This window comes from Petromyzon marinus, chromosome 45 (assembly GCF_048934315.1).
Source record: "Petromyzon marinus isolate PM22_M1 ecotype Great Lakes invasive population chromosome 45, UKy_Petmar_22M1.pri1.0, whole genome shotgun sequence".
Taxonomy (NCBI): Eukaryota; Metazoa; Chordata; class Hyperoartia; order Petromyzontiformes; family Petromyzontidae; genus Petromyzon; species Petromyzon marinus.
In genome coordinates, this window is record NC_133711.1 from 11,488,063 (window position 1) to 11,508,026 (window position 19,964).

The 19,964-nt window shown below is 42.5% G+C and overlaps 1 protein-coding gene across 8 annotated transcripts in view; it reads right to left on the reverse strand.

Annotated features, from left to right (window-relative positions):
* DHRS7 (dehydrogenase/reductase 7) overlaps positions 1-19,108 on the reverse strand; it is a 22,122-nt gene extending 3,014 nt beyond the window's left edge. Inside the window, exons 1-7 of one of the 8 annotated variants that reach the window (XM_032971035.2) lie at positions 18,978-19,108; positions 9,457-9,594; positions 5,946-6,098; positions 4,376-4,482; positions 2,980-3,225; positions 1,125-1,247; positions 444-659 (exon numbers count right to left, since the gene is read on the reverse strand). In XM_032971035.2, coding sequence (XP_032826926.2) covers positions 444-659; positions 1,125-1,247; positions 2,980-3,225; positions 4,376-4,482; positions 5,946-6,098; positions 9,457-9,583 — 972 coding nt within the window. In that variant the 5' untranslated portion in view covers positions 9,584-9,594; positions 18,978-19,108. Of the gene's footprint in view, positions 1-443; positions 660-1,124; positions 1,248-2,979; positions 3,226-4,375; positions 4,483-5,945; positions 6,099-9,456; positions 9,595-18,694 lie in introns of all 8 variants that reach the window. The other 7 variants (XM_032971031.2, XM_032971032.2, XM_032971033.2 and 4 more) reach the window with 7 other exon arrangements.
* Between the last annotated feature and the right edge of the window lie 856 nt (positions 19,109-19,964).

Below are 19,964 nucleotides of genomic sequence, written 5' to 3' on the forward strand. Positions count from 1 at the left end.
TCATCAGTTTCTCCAATGTGAGCCAGATTGGTGGAGGTGCGTGTAAATCCATGAGCCGTCACACACGGTGCTCTGGGTGTTTTTTTTATTTTTTATCTGTGTATCAGTGACGATACATGAACGGGTTGCGTCTTCTGATCGTACGGGACGGTTTCTGGTTGTGCTATTATTGCTCATGTTTAGCATTGAGCTGTGTACTGGCAGGTCCCCTGAGGTTTGTTATTCTCAGGGATTCGCATGACGCTGGTTCTTTGAAAATGTTGGCAGTACATGTGTCACCCCTATAGGATATGAAAAATGTAAATGATGATAGGACAGAGTTACTACGCTGTTTTTTGCAGGAGGATCCTGCCAAGTTTTTGCAGGAGGGGGTGATGCTGCTGCTGTGTGTCACCCAATTGGATTAATCACGTTAGTGCAATCACAATGAAGGTAGACCTTACCAGCCCATTGCGAAAGTTGTAGATGCGACGACGTCCAATTTTGGCAGTGAGGCGCCACGCCAGGGTGGGCGCGTACTGCCACAGGTAAGCTGCAGACAGGTACGGCTGCTGCGCTATCCAGGCCTCAGGGAGGCGGGCGGCCAGGCTCACGGCGATGAGGCGTGCACAACGCTCGGCGGACATTTTATAAGTTTGATCTTTTTGCTCACCCACAGCCTACGCAGAAAAAAATGATGCGCCACATCAACATTTACTAATATTGAGTGCATTAAAATAAAATTGAAATAGCGCTGCCAACACATTGTAGAAAGAAAAAAAAAACATCCCGAGTGACGTTAAGAAGGTGCAAACAATTAACAGCTCACAGCTCTTCTAATGTAGAACACTACCATATTTTATTATGTGATGCATCTGCCCTCTACTGGCAAAATATGAATTCCACATTCCCAATGGAAGTTGGATCAAAAAACACATTGATATAGGTTACATAATTATTAAGTACTTTACACCCTTGAAACGCCCTTGTATTTAATCTATGAGGTCAGGTTAATACTGAACTATAAGTAAAACAAAACAGACAAAAAAACATAAAAATATAGAAAATTATTAAACAAATAGATGATTGAGGTAAAATCATATCATAACCATCACCTTTAATTACTAGGGTGTGTGTCTACTGACCTCGTCACCCTTTCCAGAAAAGGCATTGCTGATGATGTGGGACTGGACGGGCCCAGGGCACACCGTGCTTATCGTGATTTGTGGGTACTCGTCCAGCTCTGAGCGTAGAGCATTAAACGCACCCTGAGAGCAGAGATGAAAATCACATCAGAATCAGAATCTTTATTTATCCTGGATAAATCCGATAAGCTATGATGCTCCTTCTCACAGATGTCCAGCAGGGAGGGGCAGGTCAGAAAGTTACAACAACAATACAAAACAATGATAGGAGTACAAAGTAAAGGAAAGGTAAGCAAATCACAAATAAATAAACGACAATTAAACAATTTTTATTTTTCTTGGTAAAGCTATTAGTTGTTTTTCAGAAGCGACCTGACCACAAATTATAGCTCAATGAAGAATATCTCAATGAAATTGTTTATTTATAATGTATAGCAGCCAAATAATCTAAATGCATGTTTCTAATTGTGGAGGGAAAAACCAGAGGATCCGGAAAAAAAAATCCACGCGACCACGGGGAGAACATGCAAACTCCAAATATACAGGCCTCAGGGTCGGGATTAAACCCACGACCTCCTGTATACCAGGTGAGGAAGATAAGCAATGTATCAATATCAAACAACCTAGTTATGGAACATTTATATATGACTCATTCAATCATTATCTTTGAGCAATTATAGAACAGGTTTTTCTTATTCTCAAAGCCTGAGAGCCATGGGCTTTAGTCTGCCCACGATACTTTTTGTAACCTACGGACTAAATATTACGTTTAGTTTTATAATGAACTAATTTATTTGGGGTTCTTATAAAATCATTGTAGTGTTTACATCACTACCAAGGATGTTCAATTTGCAGTGTTGTCATTGCCAGCAGAAAGAGTGATCCTCTGCTGATGACATCATTTTCCTGGTGTGGACAGAGAGGGACAATGCGTGCAACACATCAGCATATGAATGTTCGTTAGAGGCTCAATAATTGTCCTTTTGCAACCTTTTCTTCCAAATTACATCCATAATGCTTTTTCAACCACGTTTTTCCCAATATCCAAATTGCTTACAGTACACTGTTACAATTGTCCTGGCTCCGTGCCTCAGAGTTACGGTCATTTATATCTGTGAAATATTGTCCGTGTTACAAAATAAATTATGATGCAATTCCCAAAAATTCGTTGACATACCAGAAACTGCGTTATGCCAATTGTTTGCAGCCTTGCAGAGGTAACAGGCTAGTTGTCTGCAATACCCAATTCTACCAGAGTAAGTCGCACAAATAAACCTGTATTACAAGACTATAATAGAGGTAGGAACAACAGGTTCCACACTGCCCACCAGGGATTATTTGTCTGTCGTGCATATCCGGAATTCCATCTGTATAATTGGAGTTTCGGCACTAATTTCCAACACGGATCGCATGAATGTGCTGTCCAACCAAGTTCCTACCTGCCCACTCCGAAGAAACGTGTTACATTACATTATAACAAGAACGTCGGAAATCTTTTACAAAAAAAAACTCAAGGCACACAGGACTGTATTTCCATGGAGTCAAAATAACATTATGTACACCTTAACATAAATTGTGCACATTGTACAATGAGAGCATTTGTTTAAGCTTCTACGGGACTGTTGTATTTTATACCCTTTGGCTCTATTTGGTAAAGTCACGTAGGTAAAAAATAAAACAACAAAAATGTGGTTTTATTTTTTACCTACGTGACTTTACCGAATAGAACCAAAGAGTATGGATCCTTGCAGTCACGAAAGCTTCAAATCTAGAATTGTTGTATTTTACTTTTTCAGTGCTTGTAGTTGTTTTAACTTTTGTGTTATATATGCCGATGCTCTGCAAAACTACTGACCTGCACAGCGTGCTTGGAAGCACAATATCCGGCTGAGAGCGGCACTCCGGCCAGCCCAGCAATGCTACTCACAGCAAGGAGAATGCCCCCATGACTACCAGGTGCCATCATGCCAGGAAGAACACAGCGTGCCAAGGACACAGGGGCCAGCACGTTGAGTTCAAATAGTGTCCGGTACACACAGAGGTCCGTATCCATGAAGAGTGACCGCTGAGAGCGTCCAGCGTTATTGACCAAAACATCAACCTGCATGGGGATGAGTTGAAAAAGGGTTAACGGGGGTGGGAGAATATAGATATTTGCGGCGTAATGTTTACCTGAAACGGTAGCCCTGAAAAGGAATGACATCAAATGAATAAGCATTTTACAAAGAAGGCTGAGAAGTGGGACTTAACAAAAATATGATCCAAAACCAAAGTAATGTACAACAAATTTTCTTTTAAAAAATAACATTGAATGTAAATTTGAAAATACAGTAGAATGTGCATCTACGGTAGTTTTCAAAGTGGTCAGGATCAAAATGATTAAATAAAGAGAACAAGAGCAGGTCGGAGGGCCTTTATGATTAATAAGAGAAGCTGCTCATGTGTCTGGAAGATTTCAATCAGTGCATTACACTGAGAGATAATAAAAGGAGCGCATCGATCAGTGAACACGCACAAATGGGTGACACCGTATTGACAAGAAAAGTAAATGGGCATGAGCAAGCCACATTGCTAGACTGAATGATGGCCAACAGTTGAGACCTGTGGTAGAATAGCAGCCACAGGACAGATTTCATCCCCAAGGGATGGCCAGTCTCGAGAAGAAGAGAGATCAGCTCATGTGCAGAAGTGAGGTCTACGGTAGCCAGTACGGACAATGAGGGATGGCAACAGCGTAGGAAGGCCTTCATCCAGCAGTGGATAGACAATGGCTGATGGTGATGATATTCAACACATTGAGGTGAGTGATTACACTCACACCAAGCTCATCGTAGTGGCCTTGGTGGTCACGTGACTTGCCATGGGGATTGGGAAACTTGGGATGTGGGGGACATGGAATGTGAACACCATGTCTTTATACGGCAGCTGTAATGTTACCTGGGCTCACTAACACAGGATCTGAGTTCACATCCAAACAGTAGCCCCTCCCTGCCATAGAATTTCCATCACTGGCTTAGGCCGGGGAGCTAAAAATAGATGAGCAAAACCCCATGCTTGTTCAAGTAATAAAAATATATGCACAATGTAGTTTACCAATCAACGTTTTAACATTTCTTTTCGTGCACACAATTGTTTGTTAACCGATTTCACAAGCACACAATGGCATTTTAATGCAACCCCTTCTGTACAACAGAAGCCTATATAATAGCCAGTCGTGAATATGAAGTTATACGGGGACCAAAACTGCTTACACGTCCAAATCGGTCGAGTACAGCTTTGGTACATGCTTCGTGTGTAGATAAGTCCAGGACATCCATAGGCAGCACTAGGATGTCACTTTCCTTCAATGAGCTATCCTCTGTGGGGTGGTTGGAGATAGGACAAGAACAGACACGTGCGTGCTCATGGACAGCCTCATTGGATATTAACATTAAAGCATTATCTACATTCCTTATGAACAACCTGATCAAAATTCGCAGTTATGAGTTACAACTTCGTATCTAGCCAAAACTACGGTACTTCATTTATATTGCTTAACCATGACCATTCTGCGAATACGAATGTTCTCGCTGAATGCGTAGTTCACGTAACGCATTTTCGCCGTAACGTGGTTCTTCCATGAGGGAGCACTTTTCGCGGAACGTGCGCCGTTACAACGCGGCTTCTGAGAGGTCGACGACGAACCACTTTCTTGAGCTGCGTGGCTGAGCGGCACAATGATACACTACGCGGAATGATACAATGACGTGGCGACGTACCCTCAGTTATTTGTCCGGCATCTTAATGCATGCGAGTATGTTCGGAACTCGCCAAACTTTACCGTTACATTATTTACGACAAAATGGTTTGTTGCATAACGCGTTTTTTGCTTCAATCGACACTTTTCAGGAACGCATCTTCCGCGCTAAACGAGGACTTACTGTAGAGTAAAAACCTCTAATCGTTAGACTAATTGGGGGAAGAGCATACACGGTTATAAGGAATGCCTAGTTTGAAAATTTTCATTTTTATTACATTATATGAAATTCAAACCGAATACACTTAATTAACACTGAAAACAATTAACTAACGACAACTCAAGTACAGGTTAATCCGGGTCACTTGCCATCACCACAAAGCAGACATGGAAGCAGAGGTTCACAGGATGTAGAAGACTGCATAGATATATTCTGACAGGCTTAAAACATTGATGTTACTTATTATTTTAAACATGAAAGTAAAACAAACTGTGAAGAAACGAAAGATTGCACGAAAATAACACGTGGATTAACACAGCATACAATGGAATTGTTTAACCGAATTCCATAGAACGGGGAAAAGTACACTACGTGTGTGTGTGTACAGATTTAAGGATATTATTTGACGATAGTACGTTGGCAGCCAGCAAAGACATGAAGATGATGAATACCTCTTTTAAAAATAAGGAGTCTAGAATGTGCACATGGAGAAACCCAAATTCTGAAGATAGGAAGGATATTAACTTTATTCTAACAAACATGAGACAAATGGGAATGTCCCTGTCCCTCAACACAATCAAAATGGGAAGCCACCATAGACTTTGAGATGCAAGCTACACCTAAAATAGCCAAGGGAGGGCAAAACTAATTGCAGGAAAAACCAAGATGGTTAAGATGTACATATCCATGATCTCATGTATATAAATCGTTCACGAAGATCACTGGGAACAGAATAACAAATTAGGGGCTGGCCAACCAACCACGGAAGCAAAGTGGGGTCAGGAAAAGTATCTTTACCATCGACCACATGCAGACTATTCCAGGTACGAACCCAGACTTAAACCATTTCCTGCACCAGGCTCACCCAGGCAGTTCTTCCGAACGCGTTGCAGCTCTGCCTCCCGGCGTGCCGACAGCACCAGCTGGCATCCACATCGCGCCAACTCCCGAGCAAGGGCCTCGCCAATTCCACTGGAGGCACCGGTCACCCACACAACGTGACCTCGCAGCTTCAGAGCTGCACATACCAACACCAAATATCACACAGAAGAAACAATACAGTCATACCTCGGTATACGACCGCTTTGGAATACATCGAATTTGGTATACGACGTGTTTTGACGAGACAAAAATGTATTGGGATACGACGTCTTGCTTGAGATACGACGCGATAGCTAGAACTTGTATGGGTCGGGATGAGTCACCGCCTACAGTACCCGCGTACACAATACTGTTACGGCTTTACGAAGCCGTAACAGTATTGTGTGGAATGACCAGACAATGTCACACTTCAGGAACATTCTTCGAAGAAGGCAAAAACAAACTTCAATGGACAGGTTTTTAGTAAAACTCAAACCTGGTGAGCCTCAACCAGGTCCAAGTCAAGAAAAAAGACAGAAAAAAGACAGAAAAGATAAAAAAACCCCAGAATTTTAGCTTCCTGAAATTTTAATGGCAGGGGACTCTCCTTCCAAAAAATAACATTTCCTCCCCTTCCTCACCACCATCCTCGTAGGTTATCAACTCCTCTCAGCAAGGTAAAGTGATGTTAAATTTTATTTTTATTTCAATTTATTTTAATTTATTTATGCATTTATTTTAATTTATGTATGCATTTTAGTAATAAGTAATGTCTATGTTATACAACCACATTAATGTATATGCCATATAAAATATCATTTCTTATACTCTGGAACGAATTATTTCCTTTCCCTTTTATTCCTATGGGAAAAATTCGTTTGGTATTCGTAATTTTCGGTATAAGTCCTACTACCTTCTGGAACGAATTAACGATGTATGCCGAGGTACCACTGTAGTTTTTTATTGTCATTGATTTTGTATGTTTGTTTATGCTTTTACTTTCAACTATATTGCAAATGTGTTATATCATTCACTTACGGAGTCTCTTCAATTGCCCCCCCCCCCTTTATCCACAGGGGCTACCGGTGATTGTTTTAACAACTTTAATTCTTCACAATGGATGCCTCATGGGGAAGGTTCTTGGGGGCCACTGGGGTATTCACTGCAAGGCGAGGCACGCGCGTTCTAGTCATGCTCTTCCAAGAATAAAACGCCACCGATGGGCTCTTTCAATCCATAAATGGTGACAGGAATCACCATGCAGATTTAAAATATCACCTCTGCTCGATAAAAAATCGCCTCTGCTCGATCACTGCTCGATCACATATACAAAGCCACGCCCAATTCATACATATACAGGGTGTTTAAAAATATGGACCCAATTTCAAAGCAGTATATTTCACGATGGCAACATGTTAAAATTACACAAAAATTACAAACGGTTTAATGAGTTATCAAGTTTTACTAACCATTTTATAAATGCTCTATGTGCCCTCCACCTGCTGTACGGACAACATTGAGACGATATTTGAATTCGTCCTAAATGCCTCTCAAAGTGTCTTCTTCGTGGTCGCACTGTGCTCTTCCCCTTACATAAACAGCCTGTTTCCTCAAATTGTCGGTACCAATGACGAATGCTCTTTGACATTGGCGGATCAATGCCAAGACGCCATTGAAACGTACGCTGCACCATAATTACGGATTCAGTCTTGCTGAACTGCAGAACGCAAAATGCCCCTTGTGTTGTGGGGTTGCCATCTTGCGAATGACTGAGGCTAGGAGCTGTTTGTGCGCTGGGAGAGGCTAGCGGTAACCATTTAAAACTCTATGCCCCGCCCTTTCAAGTGGCAAGAGTTTCATTCATGGGCGGTTCGTGGTTGCAGAGATATAGCGATTTAAATTCGGGTCTATCTTTTTAAAACACCCTGTATATGGTCCTGAAAAATTTACATAATTTAACATTCATGAAATCATGGAATTCATTTTGTCCTGTTCCAGTGCCGCTCAGTGGACCACGACGACTCAACTACTTCACTGATTTCTTCCATTTGTGCAACAGCACTGTTGCATCCCACAGACGGAACGCATTCGCCAAAGAAGCATGCTATGTGTAAACTTTTCCTTTTTGACGTTTTATCTCCCGAGAGCAGTGGTTCTTAACCTGGCGTGCACGCACCCCATAGGGGTGCAAGATGCCCTTTCTGGGGGTGCGAGACATGCCAATTTTTTTTTTAAAGTAAATCATCGAAACACATTAATCATGGGCATGTAAGTACAACCACTTTGTTTAATCAAATCTATGTATTTATTAACATAATATTTTAAACGACTCAGAACTAAAGGGGTGCAAGGCTGCAGAAAAGGTTAAGAACCACTTCCCTAGAGGACCGCACAATGGTGATCATAAAAACGTGCCGTGTCTCCGTGTAGAAAACCCATTGTACACCGCCAGGCCTCAGAGTCGTTGCTTGTGGGGCACTCCTTTGAACAAGACCACCATGAAGATGAATATGAAGATGAAGAAGGTGAGCTCAATGAGCTGTAAGCTCTAGAAGCAGAGCCAATCCTCATTGAATACTTACAGGCCCTCTTATCCTCACCCCCTAGACAATGGCTGATAATGATGTGTGAACAAGTTTAACAAACGTTAACCTTTCCTCTCAGTGGAGACCGGTGGGAAAGATTTCAAATGCAAATAAAGGGTGTTTTCGCCATATTCACGAAATACGTGTTCATATGTACAGATACTATTTGTTCTAAATGTGCTAAATGTAATCCAAGCTGAATATTAAACTCAGTTTCGCCAATTAAGAATGCAGAAGGCTTGGATTTGTTTGACCATAAGCTACATCTACAGACATACAATACACAACAGAACACTTGTTTTCTCTGTGTTTTGTATCCCCTGTATTTGAACGTATTGATGGTACACCAGCGCACAATATAAAAAGCAAATTTTTGCAATTTTTTTTCCCCGCAATTCGCAATCCCGGTCAGAAAATCTTGCGGTGTGGTGATGGTGCATCAAAATTAGTTTTCGTGATGTTGAAGCAGTCGGAAGATGAATGTTATGACTCATGCCCTAGACTTGATTGAACAGTTCCTCGATTCATTTCCGGAATAATTTCCCTGATGGACGGTGGTATCAAAAGACTGTGCCTCATGGTGCCACACATTCGAATGGGAAAGCAGCTGCTGAATTTAAGGCAATTCTGATGGTGAGTCTGCAGCTCACTCAAGGGTCAATCGCACATCGTCAGTTCGGGCCCTCATCTTTATCCTGGTGGGTCTACAGCAGCAGCTCAGTCAGCGGCAACAGCAAGGGCTATGACAGCGTCTGTAAGAGCTTCATCGTCAGTTGGACAGTCGGCAGTTCCATCAATGGCAACTGCGTCTACACGGACGCAGTTGCTTTTTATGAGAACTGGCGTGTTAAGCTGCACCGGTGTACCGCCAATACATCCATTTGCTGTCTCAAAGAGAGCTATGGAACGTGTTTGCACTCGTGTTTGTACCTGGATCAGGGCCCCTGCGCTCAGCCCACATGAGGGTCAGGTCACCATCAGCCAGCAGCAGACGAATCAACTGCACCAGCAAGAGAGCAGCAATGCCGGCCAGGAGTAGCACACCCAGCCACTCCATCCTGGACACTGCTGCCACACACACACGCGTGAACACACGTTGTCTCCGTGTCAGTGTGAGGAGGTAAGCAGTCAACACTCTTTACTACTCCCAGGTGCACACCCACATTCACCTTCACCCCCTCCGTGTGCTGTACAATACGATAATATTGTACACCCGACCAAATCACCAATCACAGATTTGTCCGAAAATGGAAGTAAGCGGGCGTGGCGTTAGCCGATGGGGCCTGTCTTTGTCCATATGGTCCTGTGAATCGTGACTCGAGGATAATTGTATCGCTCACGTAATCAATATTAATATACAATGGGACATAAGAATAGCACTGTTTTGTATGCAACTCATTAAATCAAGTTTTAGATTAAAAAAACGGACATCAGAATCCAATGTTCCTCATCAATATAAAGACAGACATAAACAAAAATACCATGTTAATCACAGTAATTTGCGAGTTCATCGCTGTGTCAATTCATTTCCAATAGATCCACGGATCAAGTAATGATTTGACACAAGCCCATCCGTTCATTTGATTGGCTAATATTAGCGAGATCAGTGAATCTGTTGCGGTCCGCTTTCGTTGTTCCCACACAGCACCTACATTTTTGCATGGTCACGAAGACGGCCAACTTATCTCACACAGTCGCGTGCAATGGGACCATTATTTTTATGTTGAGTTTGAGATTTAATGCCACGGGACAAATCAGTGGACAAATTTGGCTCGCAGGAGGGCAGTGTACAAAAGTGCGTTGAACAGAATTACATCTGCAGCGAGGACATACCTGTGAACCCCTTATCAGTGCCTAACTTATTATAGACTAATTCAGACCTTATTGGCACCCAAGTGACCTTAGATATTTCAACATTCATCCTACAAAGCCCGTATTGATACGGCTGTACGCCAAATGGACCTGAAAACTCGATTTCTCTGAACAAGAATACGGGTAAAACAGTATAGGTTGGCAGCTATGCCAGGACCAGGCCGGAGGTGATACAAGTTGAACACCATCAGAGGGCTCAATTTAGCTGTGACTGACAGAATGGCTGGTGATTGATGACTTCTGAGTACATGAGTAAATAACTAAGTTCAAGAATTATGGATGTGGATGCATGAGTTATTAAAAAATTACTGACTGCATGGAAGTTCAATAACAATACTGTAATAAACATGATTTATAATGCTCTCTCTGGTATGGACCAATCAGTTTTAAAGACAATGCATATACTACCACAGAATGTTTTTTTGCATGTTCACCACAAGTACGTGTGGTTAATGCAGACTGGATTCCTTGAATAAGGATTCTGTTAGGTGTTTTAACATCTTGACACCTGTTTCCTTGCCAGAAAGGGTAAAACCTATTGTTATAGTATTCTTTGGGTCTTTCGGTAAAGTCACGTAGATAGGTTCAAAGAAAATAACAAAATAACAAAAAAACTACGACGTTTCAATCACAACACAAGCGGTCGTCATCAGGAAAAGGGGGGTTAGTTTCTAAAGACGACTGCTTATAAAGGTTTGAAATGGGCGTAGCCCAAATGTCAGCAGCCAATGTTAATGTAAGTGGTGGGCAGCGACCGCGGTGGTGGTAGGGGCTTTCCACCAATCAAAGGGCTGCCAGGTAAAAATTAGCATATCAATGTAAGATCGCCAAGCATCCTCCACGGTGAGCGTGCCAAGGTGGCTATGTTAATGTAAGTTATTAGCATGTTAATGGAAGATCATGAAGCAGCAGCCTCGAGGATGGCACGCGAGGTAGCTGTGTTAGTGAGAAAATGTATCTGTTAATGTAAAAAACCAGAGAGCCGAAAATAACATCGGAAGGTGGTAGGATGGGAACATCACAGCCAGTTATGACTTAAACTGGTTCATAACGTCCTTCCAATTATTGCTCAGTTTGTACCCATCTTCTCAGTTCAAATTGTGTCTGTGTCTATATATATGGATAGCTTCATGAACTAATCTTTGTTGATAGCCAGTGGGTTTGCAAAGTACCTTCGTCTTAGAGAAATCAATTTCGTGTGAGCCCACCGCATTAAAACAATAAGCCACGGCCGAGTTATTGGTCCTACCGTGTCGTAGATCTGCCTTATGTTCACGAACACGGCCCGAGACATGTCGCTTAGTTTCCCCAATGTAACTACTGCTGCAGACACAGCTTAGTTTGTAGACGCTGGGGTTATTGCATGTCAGGGATCACATCCTTCACAGATGGGATGAGATCACGAATTTTACATACTGTGTTAAATCGAACCTGGATCTTATGTTTGTTCTTTGATTTTGGAAATATTTTTGGTGGCCCCTGCTATGTATGGCAAGGTGATGGTTTTGATTTGGTACTCAGATGGTTCTTTCCCACTGGTTGGGGTGATAGCTTTTCGGATTGTGTAGTCTGAATATCCATTCATCTTGAGAGCTTGGTGTACGTGTTCCAGTTCACTGGCTAGGTGATGGTCAGAAATACATTGAGTTCTATGGTGTAGAGTTTTGATGAGGGAATTCTTCTGGGCTGGATGGTGGTGGGAGTCAGGTTTTAGGTAGGCACCCGTATGGGTGGCTTTCCTGTAGACAGTGTCCCATTGAGCCATCTGGTCTCTTTTCGATTAAAACATCCAAGAATGGTAACTTGCCATCCTTTTCCACCTCCATGGTGAATTTGATGAATGGGTGTATTTTGAGAAGATGGTTTTTAAATTAAGCAACCACTGGAAAGATGTCATAAACCAAGTCAAAACTTTAGCTACCTTATAAGTGCACAGCCTTTTTTTTTCATTGCCCTCGTGCAGTGAACCACCACATCCCCCGAACCCTCAGCATAACAAAAGACTGATTAACTTAGCCCCGCACCTCATCATCATCCACGGCCTGGCTCCTCCCCCCCCCCCCCCCTTAACCTGTATATAAGCTCGAGTGTCTCAGAGCTCCTCACTTGATGCAGTTATCTTGCTGTGACTGTTCCACCTGAGGACGGAAGCTTTTGTTGCCTCCGAAACGTCGTGATTTAATGTAGTTGTTTTATTATATTATTTAATTTTTATTTTACTTACGTGACTTTACGTGACTCTACTATCAGCTCCCCCACCTACAAACTAGCTCGTTTTTTGTCTGAAATCCTGCGTCCTTTCACTGGAAAGACCACCTCTGCGGTACAAAATTCTACTCACCTGGTATCAACAATCAAGGGTATTTCCCTGTCCCCAGACGACCTGCTTGTCAGTTTTGATGTAGTTTCCTTATTCACCAAGGTTCCTGTACCTGACACCATTGCAATCATTGAAGACTTGGTTCATCAAGGACTAAACACTGAGGTACCCCCCCTGGTGAGACACTGTTTAACCAATACATACTTCACTTGGAATGGAACTTTCTACAAACAAACTGAGGGCACCCCAATGGGCTCCCCCCTTTCTCCAGTTATAGCTAACATTTTCATGGAGAAATTTGAGACTGACGCCATCCAGACTGCCACTCTGCGCCCAACCTTATGGAAGAGGTACGTGGATGACACTTTTGTCATCTGGCCACATGGCCGGCCTGCTCTAGACCAATTCTTCGACCACATCAATTCCATACACCCAGCCATCAGATTTACCATGGAAGTCGAAATAGATGGCAAGATACCTTTTTTGGATGTCCTAATTAAAAAGAGACCTGATGGTTCAATGAGCCACTCTGTCTACAGGAAAGCTACCCATACGGATGCTTATCTGAAACCGGATTCCCACCACCATCCATCACAGAAGAATTCTCTCATCAAGACTCTGTATCATAGAGCCCAATGCATATCCGACCAGGAACACATAAGCAGTGAACTCAAGCACGTACACCAAGCTCTTAGGGCTAATGGTTACTCCGACTATACAATCCGCAAAGCTATCACTCAAACCATGAAGAAGAACCCTCTTGAGGAGCCTTTCAAAACCATCACTTTACCCTACATTGCTGGGATCACAAAAAAGATCTCCAAAATCTTGAATAAACACAAGATCCAGGTCCGTTTCAACACATTACATAAAATCCGTGATCTGGTTCCGTCTGTAAAAGATGTGATTCCGGACATACAATACCCTGGTGTCTACAAACTAAGTTGCCTCTGTGGTAGTAGTTACATTGGAGAAACCAAACGCCATATCTCGGACCGCATTCGTGAACATAAAGCAGACCTTAAACACGGTAGGACCAACACCTCGGCCGTAGCAGATCATTGTTCTAATTCAGTAGGCTCACATGCCATTGACTTTTCCAAGACGGAGGTTCTTTGTAAGCCATCTGGCTTCCATGAGAGATTCGTTCATGAGGCTATCCACATATACAAACACAGAGACAATTTCAACCGAGAAGATGGATTCTATCTTAGCAATCATTGGAAAGATTTGATAAATCATTTCAGTTCTTGATTGATTGTTCACGCTTACAGTGGCTTTCAGACAGCATACATAAAAACAAATTTCGTCTCCCCCCTCCTCTTTTCAAAAAATAGATGGACTAGTCCTGGCAAACAGCCAATCGTTGCGCGTGACGCAAACGTTATTTTTATATATATATAAATAAATATGCCGTTTTCAAAATAAATTTATGCAAACCGACACACCTGATGATGACCGTTTGAGTTATGGTCGAAACGTCGTGAGAATTTTTTATTGTTTTATATATATTTTGTTATTTTGTTGTTTCTCTTCAACGTGACTTTACCGAAAAAGCTAAGAATATGAATTACTGCAGTCACGAAAGCTTTAAATCAAAATTTAATCGCCTCTACGGGGAGGGTTTTCACGTAACTTTAAGATCCTTCAACAAACTCCGGGATAAGAAAGCTCAGCTGATCGAGTCTCTCACCTTCCTGAAGAGATGCCGCGACTCTGGGGTAATACCAATCGCATTTACACTCACCTCTGCTACTGTAACTTCTTCTAATGCGAAACGAATTCTTTTCAAAACTAGCTTAGCTCTTATCTCAGAAAAAATCAGACTTATACGCACAGAACTAGATCAGTTAGACAAGACACTCTACAAATCACACTTATCATTGACGGCAATAATGTCCACATCGGATTGGGAACATGTAGACAATATGACTGCCTCTTCAGCTGCTACTATGTCGACCAAATGTAAGGAAAACCTGATTTCCAAATTTAACCTCCTCTTAAACAAAAGACCGGACCCACACACCAAAAAGTTAGACGTTAATAAAGTCGTAATTAATCGCAGTAACAGTTCTATTTCCGATGGTCTGAAATCCGTTTTAGCTAAAGGTCTAAACTTTGCAGTCACACCTAAACACATACCAGTTAATGATATAATTGCCCAAGTAGACGTTGCTCTCAGGGGCCTGGGTCACATCGCTGCAGACGTAGCAAGATCTGAAATCGCTGCAACCCTCAAAAACGCTAAGATGCCAGCTAGCAACCTCAGCAAAGATGAGCGTTTTGAATTATATAAATTAAAAAAGAGGAATGATATTGTAGTTCTCTCAGCTGACAAAGGCAATGCTACTGTTATCATGGATAAAATAGAATACAACAACAAAATTAAAGAATTACTCGACGATGGTAGTTATACAAAAATAAAAAGAGATCCCACCAACAGCCTCGTCACACAAACCAACAAAATAATTTCTGATTCAACCGCATTAATTGATCAATCTAAACAGTTTTCGTTGAAACCTTCTGCTGCCAGGCCACCAAGATTATACGGCTTACCAAAAATACATAAAGTTGATACACCTCTTCGTCCCATAGTTTCTACTATCAGCTCCCCCACCTACAAACTAGCTCGTTTTTTGTCTGAAATCCTGCGTCCTTTCACTGGAAAGACCACCTCTGCGGTACAAAATTCTACTCACCTGGTATCAACAATCAAGGGTATTTCCCTGTCCCCAGACGACCTGCTTGTCAGTTTTGATGTAGTTTCCTTATTCACCAAGGTTCCTGTACCTGACACCATTGCAATCATTGAAGACTTGGTTCATCAAGGACTAAACACTGAGGTACCCCCCCTGGTGAGACACTGTTTAACCAATACATACTTCACTTGGAATGGAACTTTCTACAAACAAACTGAGGGCACCCCAATGGGCTCCCCCCTTTCTCCAGTTATAGCTAACATTTTCATGGAGAAATTTGAGACTGACGCCATCCAGACTGCCACTCTGCGCCCAACCTTATGGAAGAGGTACGTGGATGACACTTTTGTCATCTGGCCACATGGCCGGCCTGCTCTAGACCAATTCTTCGACCACATCAATTCCATACACCCAGCCATCAGATTTACCATGGAAGTCGAAATAGATGGCAAGATACCTTTTTTGGATGTCCTAATTAAAAAGAGACCTGATGGTTCAATGAGCCACTCTGTCTACAGGAAAGCTACCCATACGGATGCTTATCTGAAACCGGATTCCCACCACCATCCATCACAGAAGAATTCTCTCATCAAGACTCTGTATCATAGAGCCCAATGCATATCCGACCAGGAACACATAAGCAGTGAACTCAAGCACGTACACCAAGCTCTTAGGGCTAATGGTTACTCCGACTATACAATCCGCAAAGCTATCACTCAAACCATGAAGAAGAACCCTCTTGAGGAGCCTTTCAAAACCATCACTTTACCCTACATTGCTGGGATCACAAAAAAGATCTCCAAAATCTTGAATAAACACAAGATCCAGGTCCATTTCAACACATTACATAAAATCCGTGATCTGGTTCCGTCTGTAAAAGATGTGATTCCGGACATACAATACCCTGGTGTCTACAAACTAAGTTGCCTCTGTGGTAGTAGTTACATTGGAGAAACCAAACGCCATATCTCGGACCGCATTCGTGAACATAAAGCAGACCTTAAACACGGTAGGACCAACACCTCGGCCGTAGCAGATCATTGTTCTAATTCAGTAGGCTCACATGCCATTGACTTTTCCAAGACGGAGGTTCTTTGTAAGCCATCTGGCTTCCATGAGAGATTCGTTCATGAGGCTATCCACATATACAAACACAGAGACAATTTCAACCGAGAAGATGGATTCTATCTTAGCAATCATTGGAAAGATTTGATAAATCATTTCAGTTCTTGATTGATTGTTCACGCTTACAGTGGCTTTCAGACAGCATACATAAAAACAAATTTCGTCTCCCCCCTCCTCTTTTCAAAAAATAGATGGACTAGTCCTGGCAAACAGCCAATCGTTGCGCGTGACGCAAACGTTATTTTTATATATATAAATAAATATGCCGTTTTCAAAATAAATTTATGCAAACCGACACACCTGATGATGACCGTTTGAGTTATGGTCGAAACGTCGTGAGAATTTTTTATTGTTTTATATATATTTTGTTATTTTGTTGTTTCTCTTCAACGTGACTTTACCGAAAAAGCTAAGAATAGTGTTCACTCAGTTTTAAGTGTCCTCTTAGTGTTCACTCAGTGTTAAGTATTCACTCAGTCTTAACACAGTATTCACTCAGTGTTAACACAGTATTCACTCAGTGTTAACACAGTATTCACTCAGTGTTAATACAGAATTCACTCAGTGTTAACACAATATTCACTCAGTGTTAATACAGTATTCATCAGTGTTAACACAGTATTCACCAGTGTTAACACAGTATTCACTCAGTGTTAACACAGTATTCACTCAGTGTTAACACAGTATTCACTCAGTGTTAACACAGTATTCACTCAGTGTTAACACAGTATTCACTGTTAACACAGTATTCACTCAGTGTTAACACAGTATTAATCAGTGTTAACACAGTATTCACTCAGTGTTAACACAGTATTAATCAGTGTTAACACAGTATTCACTCAGTGTTAACACAGTATTCATCAATGTTAACACAGTATTCACTCAGTGTTAACACAGTATTAATCAGTGTTAACACAGTATTCACTCAGTGTTAACACAGTATTAATCAGTGTTAACACAGTATTCACTCAGTGTTAACACAGTATTCACTCAGTGTTAACACAGTATTCACTCAGTGTTAACACAGTATTCACTCAGTGTTAACACAGTATCCACTCAGTGTTAACACAGTATTCACTCAGTGTTAACACAGTATTCACTCAGTGTTAACACAGTATTCACTCAGTGTTAACACAGTATCCACTCAGTGTTAACACAGTATTCACTCAGTGTTAACACAGTATTCACTCAGTGTTAACACAGTATTCACCAGTGTTAACAGTATTCACTCAGTGTTAACACAGTATTCACTCAGTGTCAACACAGTATTCACTCAGTGTTAGCACAGTATTCACTCAGTGTTAACACAGTATTCACCAGTGTTAGCAGTATTCACTCAGTGTTAACACAGTATTCACTCAGTGTCAACACAGTATTCACTCAGTGTTAACACAGTATTCACTCAGTGTTAACACAGTAATAATCAAGTGTCAACACAGTATTCACTCAGTGTTAAGTGTCCAGTATCAAACGAGTGACCACATTAGGAAGAATGCTCACTGACGGAGTGAGCCCTAAGGGGAAAATATCTCATTACGAACTTTCGCAGAACACTGGGCAACTATTAAATAACATTCACAAGTCTCGTCTCTGCATTTAAGATACAGTATACCCTTCTCAACGGCGCTTCCTTTGCCTGACACCCATCACTCTCCTCGCTAGCTAAACTTCTCTAGAGCTCTTTCCTACACATCACGCCCTGGGCACTGCTTATTTAATTATCAACGTCTTGCGCGTGTACTTTCCCCCCACTCGGATCAACTTTATTGTGGCGGTCATTCGATTGTATTCGTGAAAAGGCCTCGATAGAAAACAAGTAACATTTACACCTCTTCTCCCCGTCAGCCAGAACTCGGCAGTGTTTTATCGAAGCAGGCAAATCCCCGCGAGTCTTTATTTGGTTCAGAATCAGAACTTGCTGAACGAATCTGGAGGAATCCGATTAGCTATAGAGAGGACATTGAGTGTTAATTTTGGAGCTCGCGTACCCCTCAGGCTCCGTAAAAAAAGCCAACAGAGTTTGTTTGGTAAGGCCCGACTGCTGATTAAGACCCGCAAGGTCAAAAACGTCGTCCAAAGTTTGCCTGCCGCCACCCGCCACCAAATTTTCGGCGCGGTCATTAACTGCGCTTTTGTTGCAGGCGAGGTGTACCTTGATGACAAAGTGCGTGCAAGTGTAGAAGGGTTCTCGTTGCTGGCTGATCACGGGCAAGACCCAGGTGCCATGGAATTGATTGAGATGGCTGGCAGATGCACCACCTGTGCCACCCCCGCCCCTGCGTTTTATACGCTTCTGCCCTCTGTTGTTGCTGGATGACGACAGCTTCCCAACTTGCCCAGTAGTCTCTGAGCGCACCTAGCCTGGCACCTCCCAGTAGCCTAAAAACTGTACCTAGCCTGGAACCGCCCAAATAGCCTCAGAGCGCGCCTCGCACCGCACAGCAGCCCCAGAGTGCACCTAGCCGGGCACCACCCAGCCTGCGGCCTTCACGATCCTCCTCCACACAGCCTCCAGCAGCAGCAGCCGGGTTCACTGCGTGACGAGTGACAGCCCCGGCTGGGAGCGGCTAGATGCGGGTCTGGTGCCTCCACTGCTCAGGGAGAGGGAGGGGGTCCAGACAGCAGTGGAGTCTCTATTGTTTGCATCATGGGGCCTCCCTTGCCAGCATCAAAATACAGAGTGCTTCAACATTTGTTTTAACACTTATACGGGACGATTTGGTCCAACAAGGAATGAATGCTGATGTACCGGCCCTGGTGGGACACTGCCTCACCAACACTTACTTCACCTGGAATGGTACATTCTACGAACAATCTTGAGTTGAATATTGATTTGAAGCTTTCGTGACAGCTCTTTGGTTTTTTCGGTAAAGTCACGTAGGTATAAAATAAATACAAACAAGTTGAAGGTACCCCAATGGGTTCTCCCTTATCTCCAGTAGAAGCCAATGTTTATATGGAAAAGTTTGAGACAGATGCCATCCAGGCATCCACTCTACATCCGTCCTTGTGGAAGAGATACGTAGATGACACGTTTGTCATCTGGCCACATGGCCTGCCAGCTCTGATCTAATTCTTCAACCACATCAATTCCATACACCCAGCCATCAAATTCACCATGGAGGTGGAAAAGGATGGCAAGTTACCATTCTTGGATGTTTTAATCGAAAAGAAACCAGATGGCTCAATGGGACACTGTCTACAGGAAAGCCACCCACACGGATGCCTATCTAAAACCTGACTCCCACCACCATCCAGCCCAGAAGAATTCCCTCATCAAAACTCTGCACCACAGGGCTCGTTGCTTTTCTGACCATCACCACCTAGCCAGTGAAATGGACCACGTACATCAAGCCCTCAAGATGAATGGATATTCGGACTACACAATCCGTAAAGCTATCACCCCAACCGTTGGGAGAGAA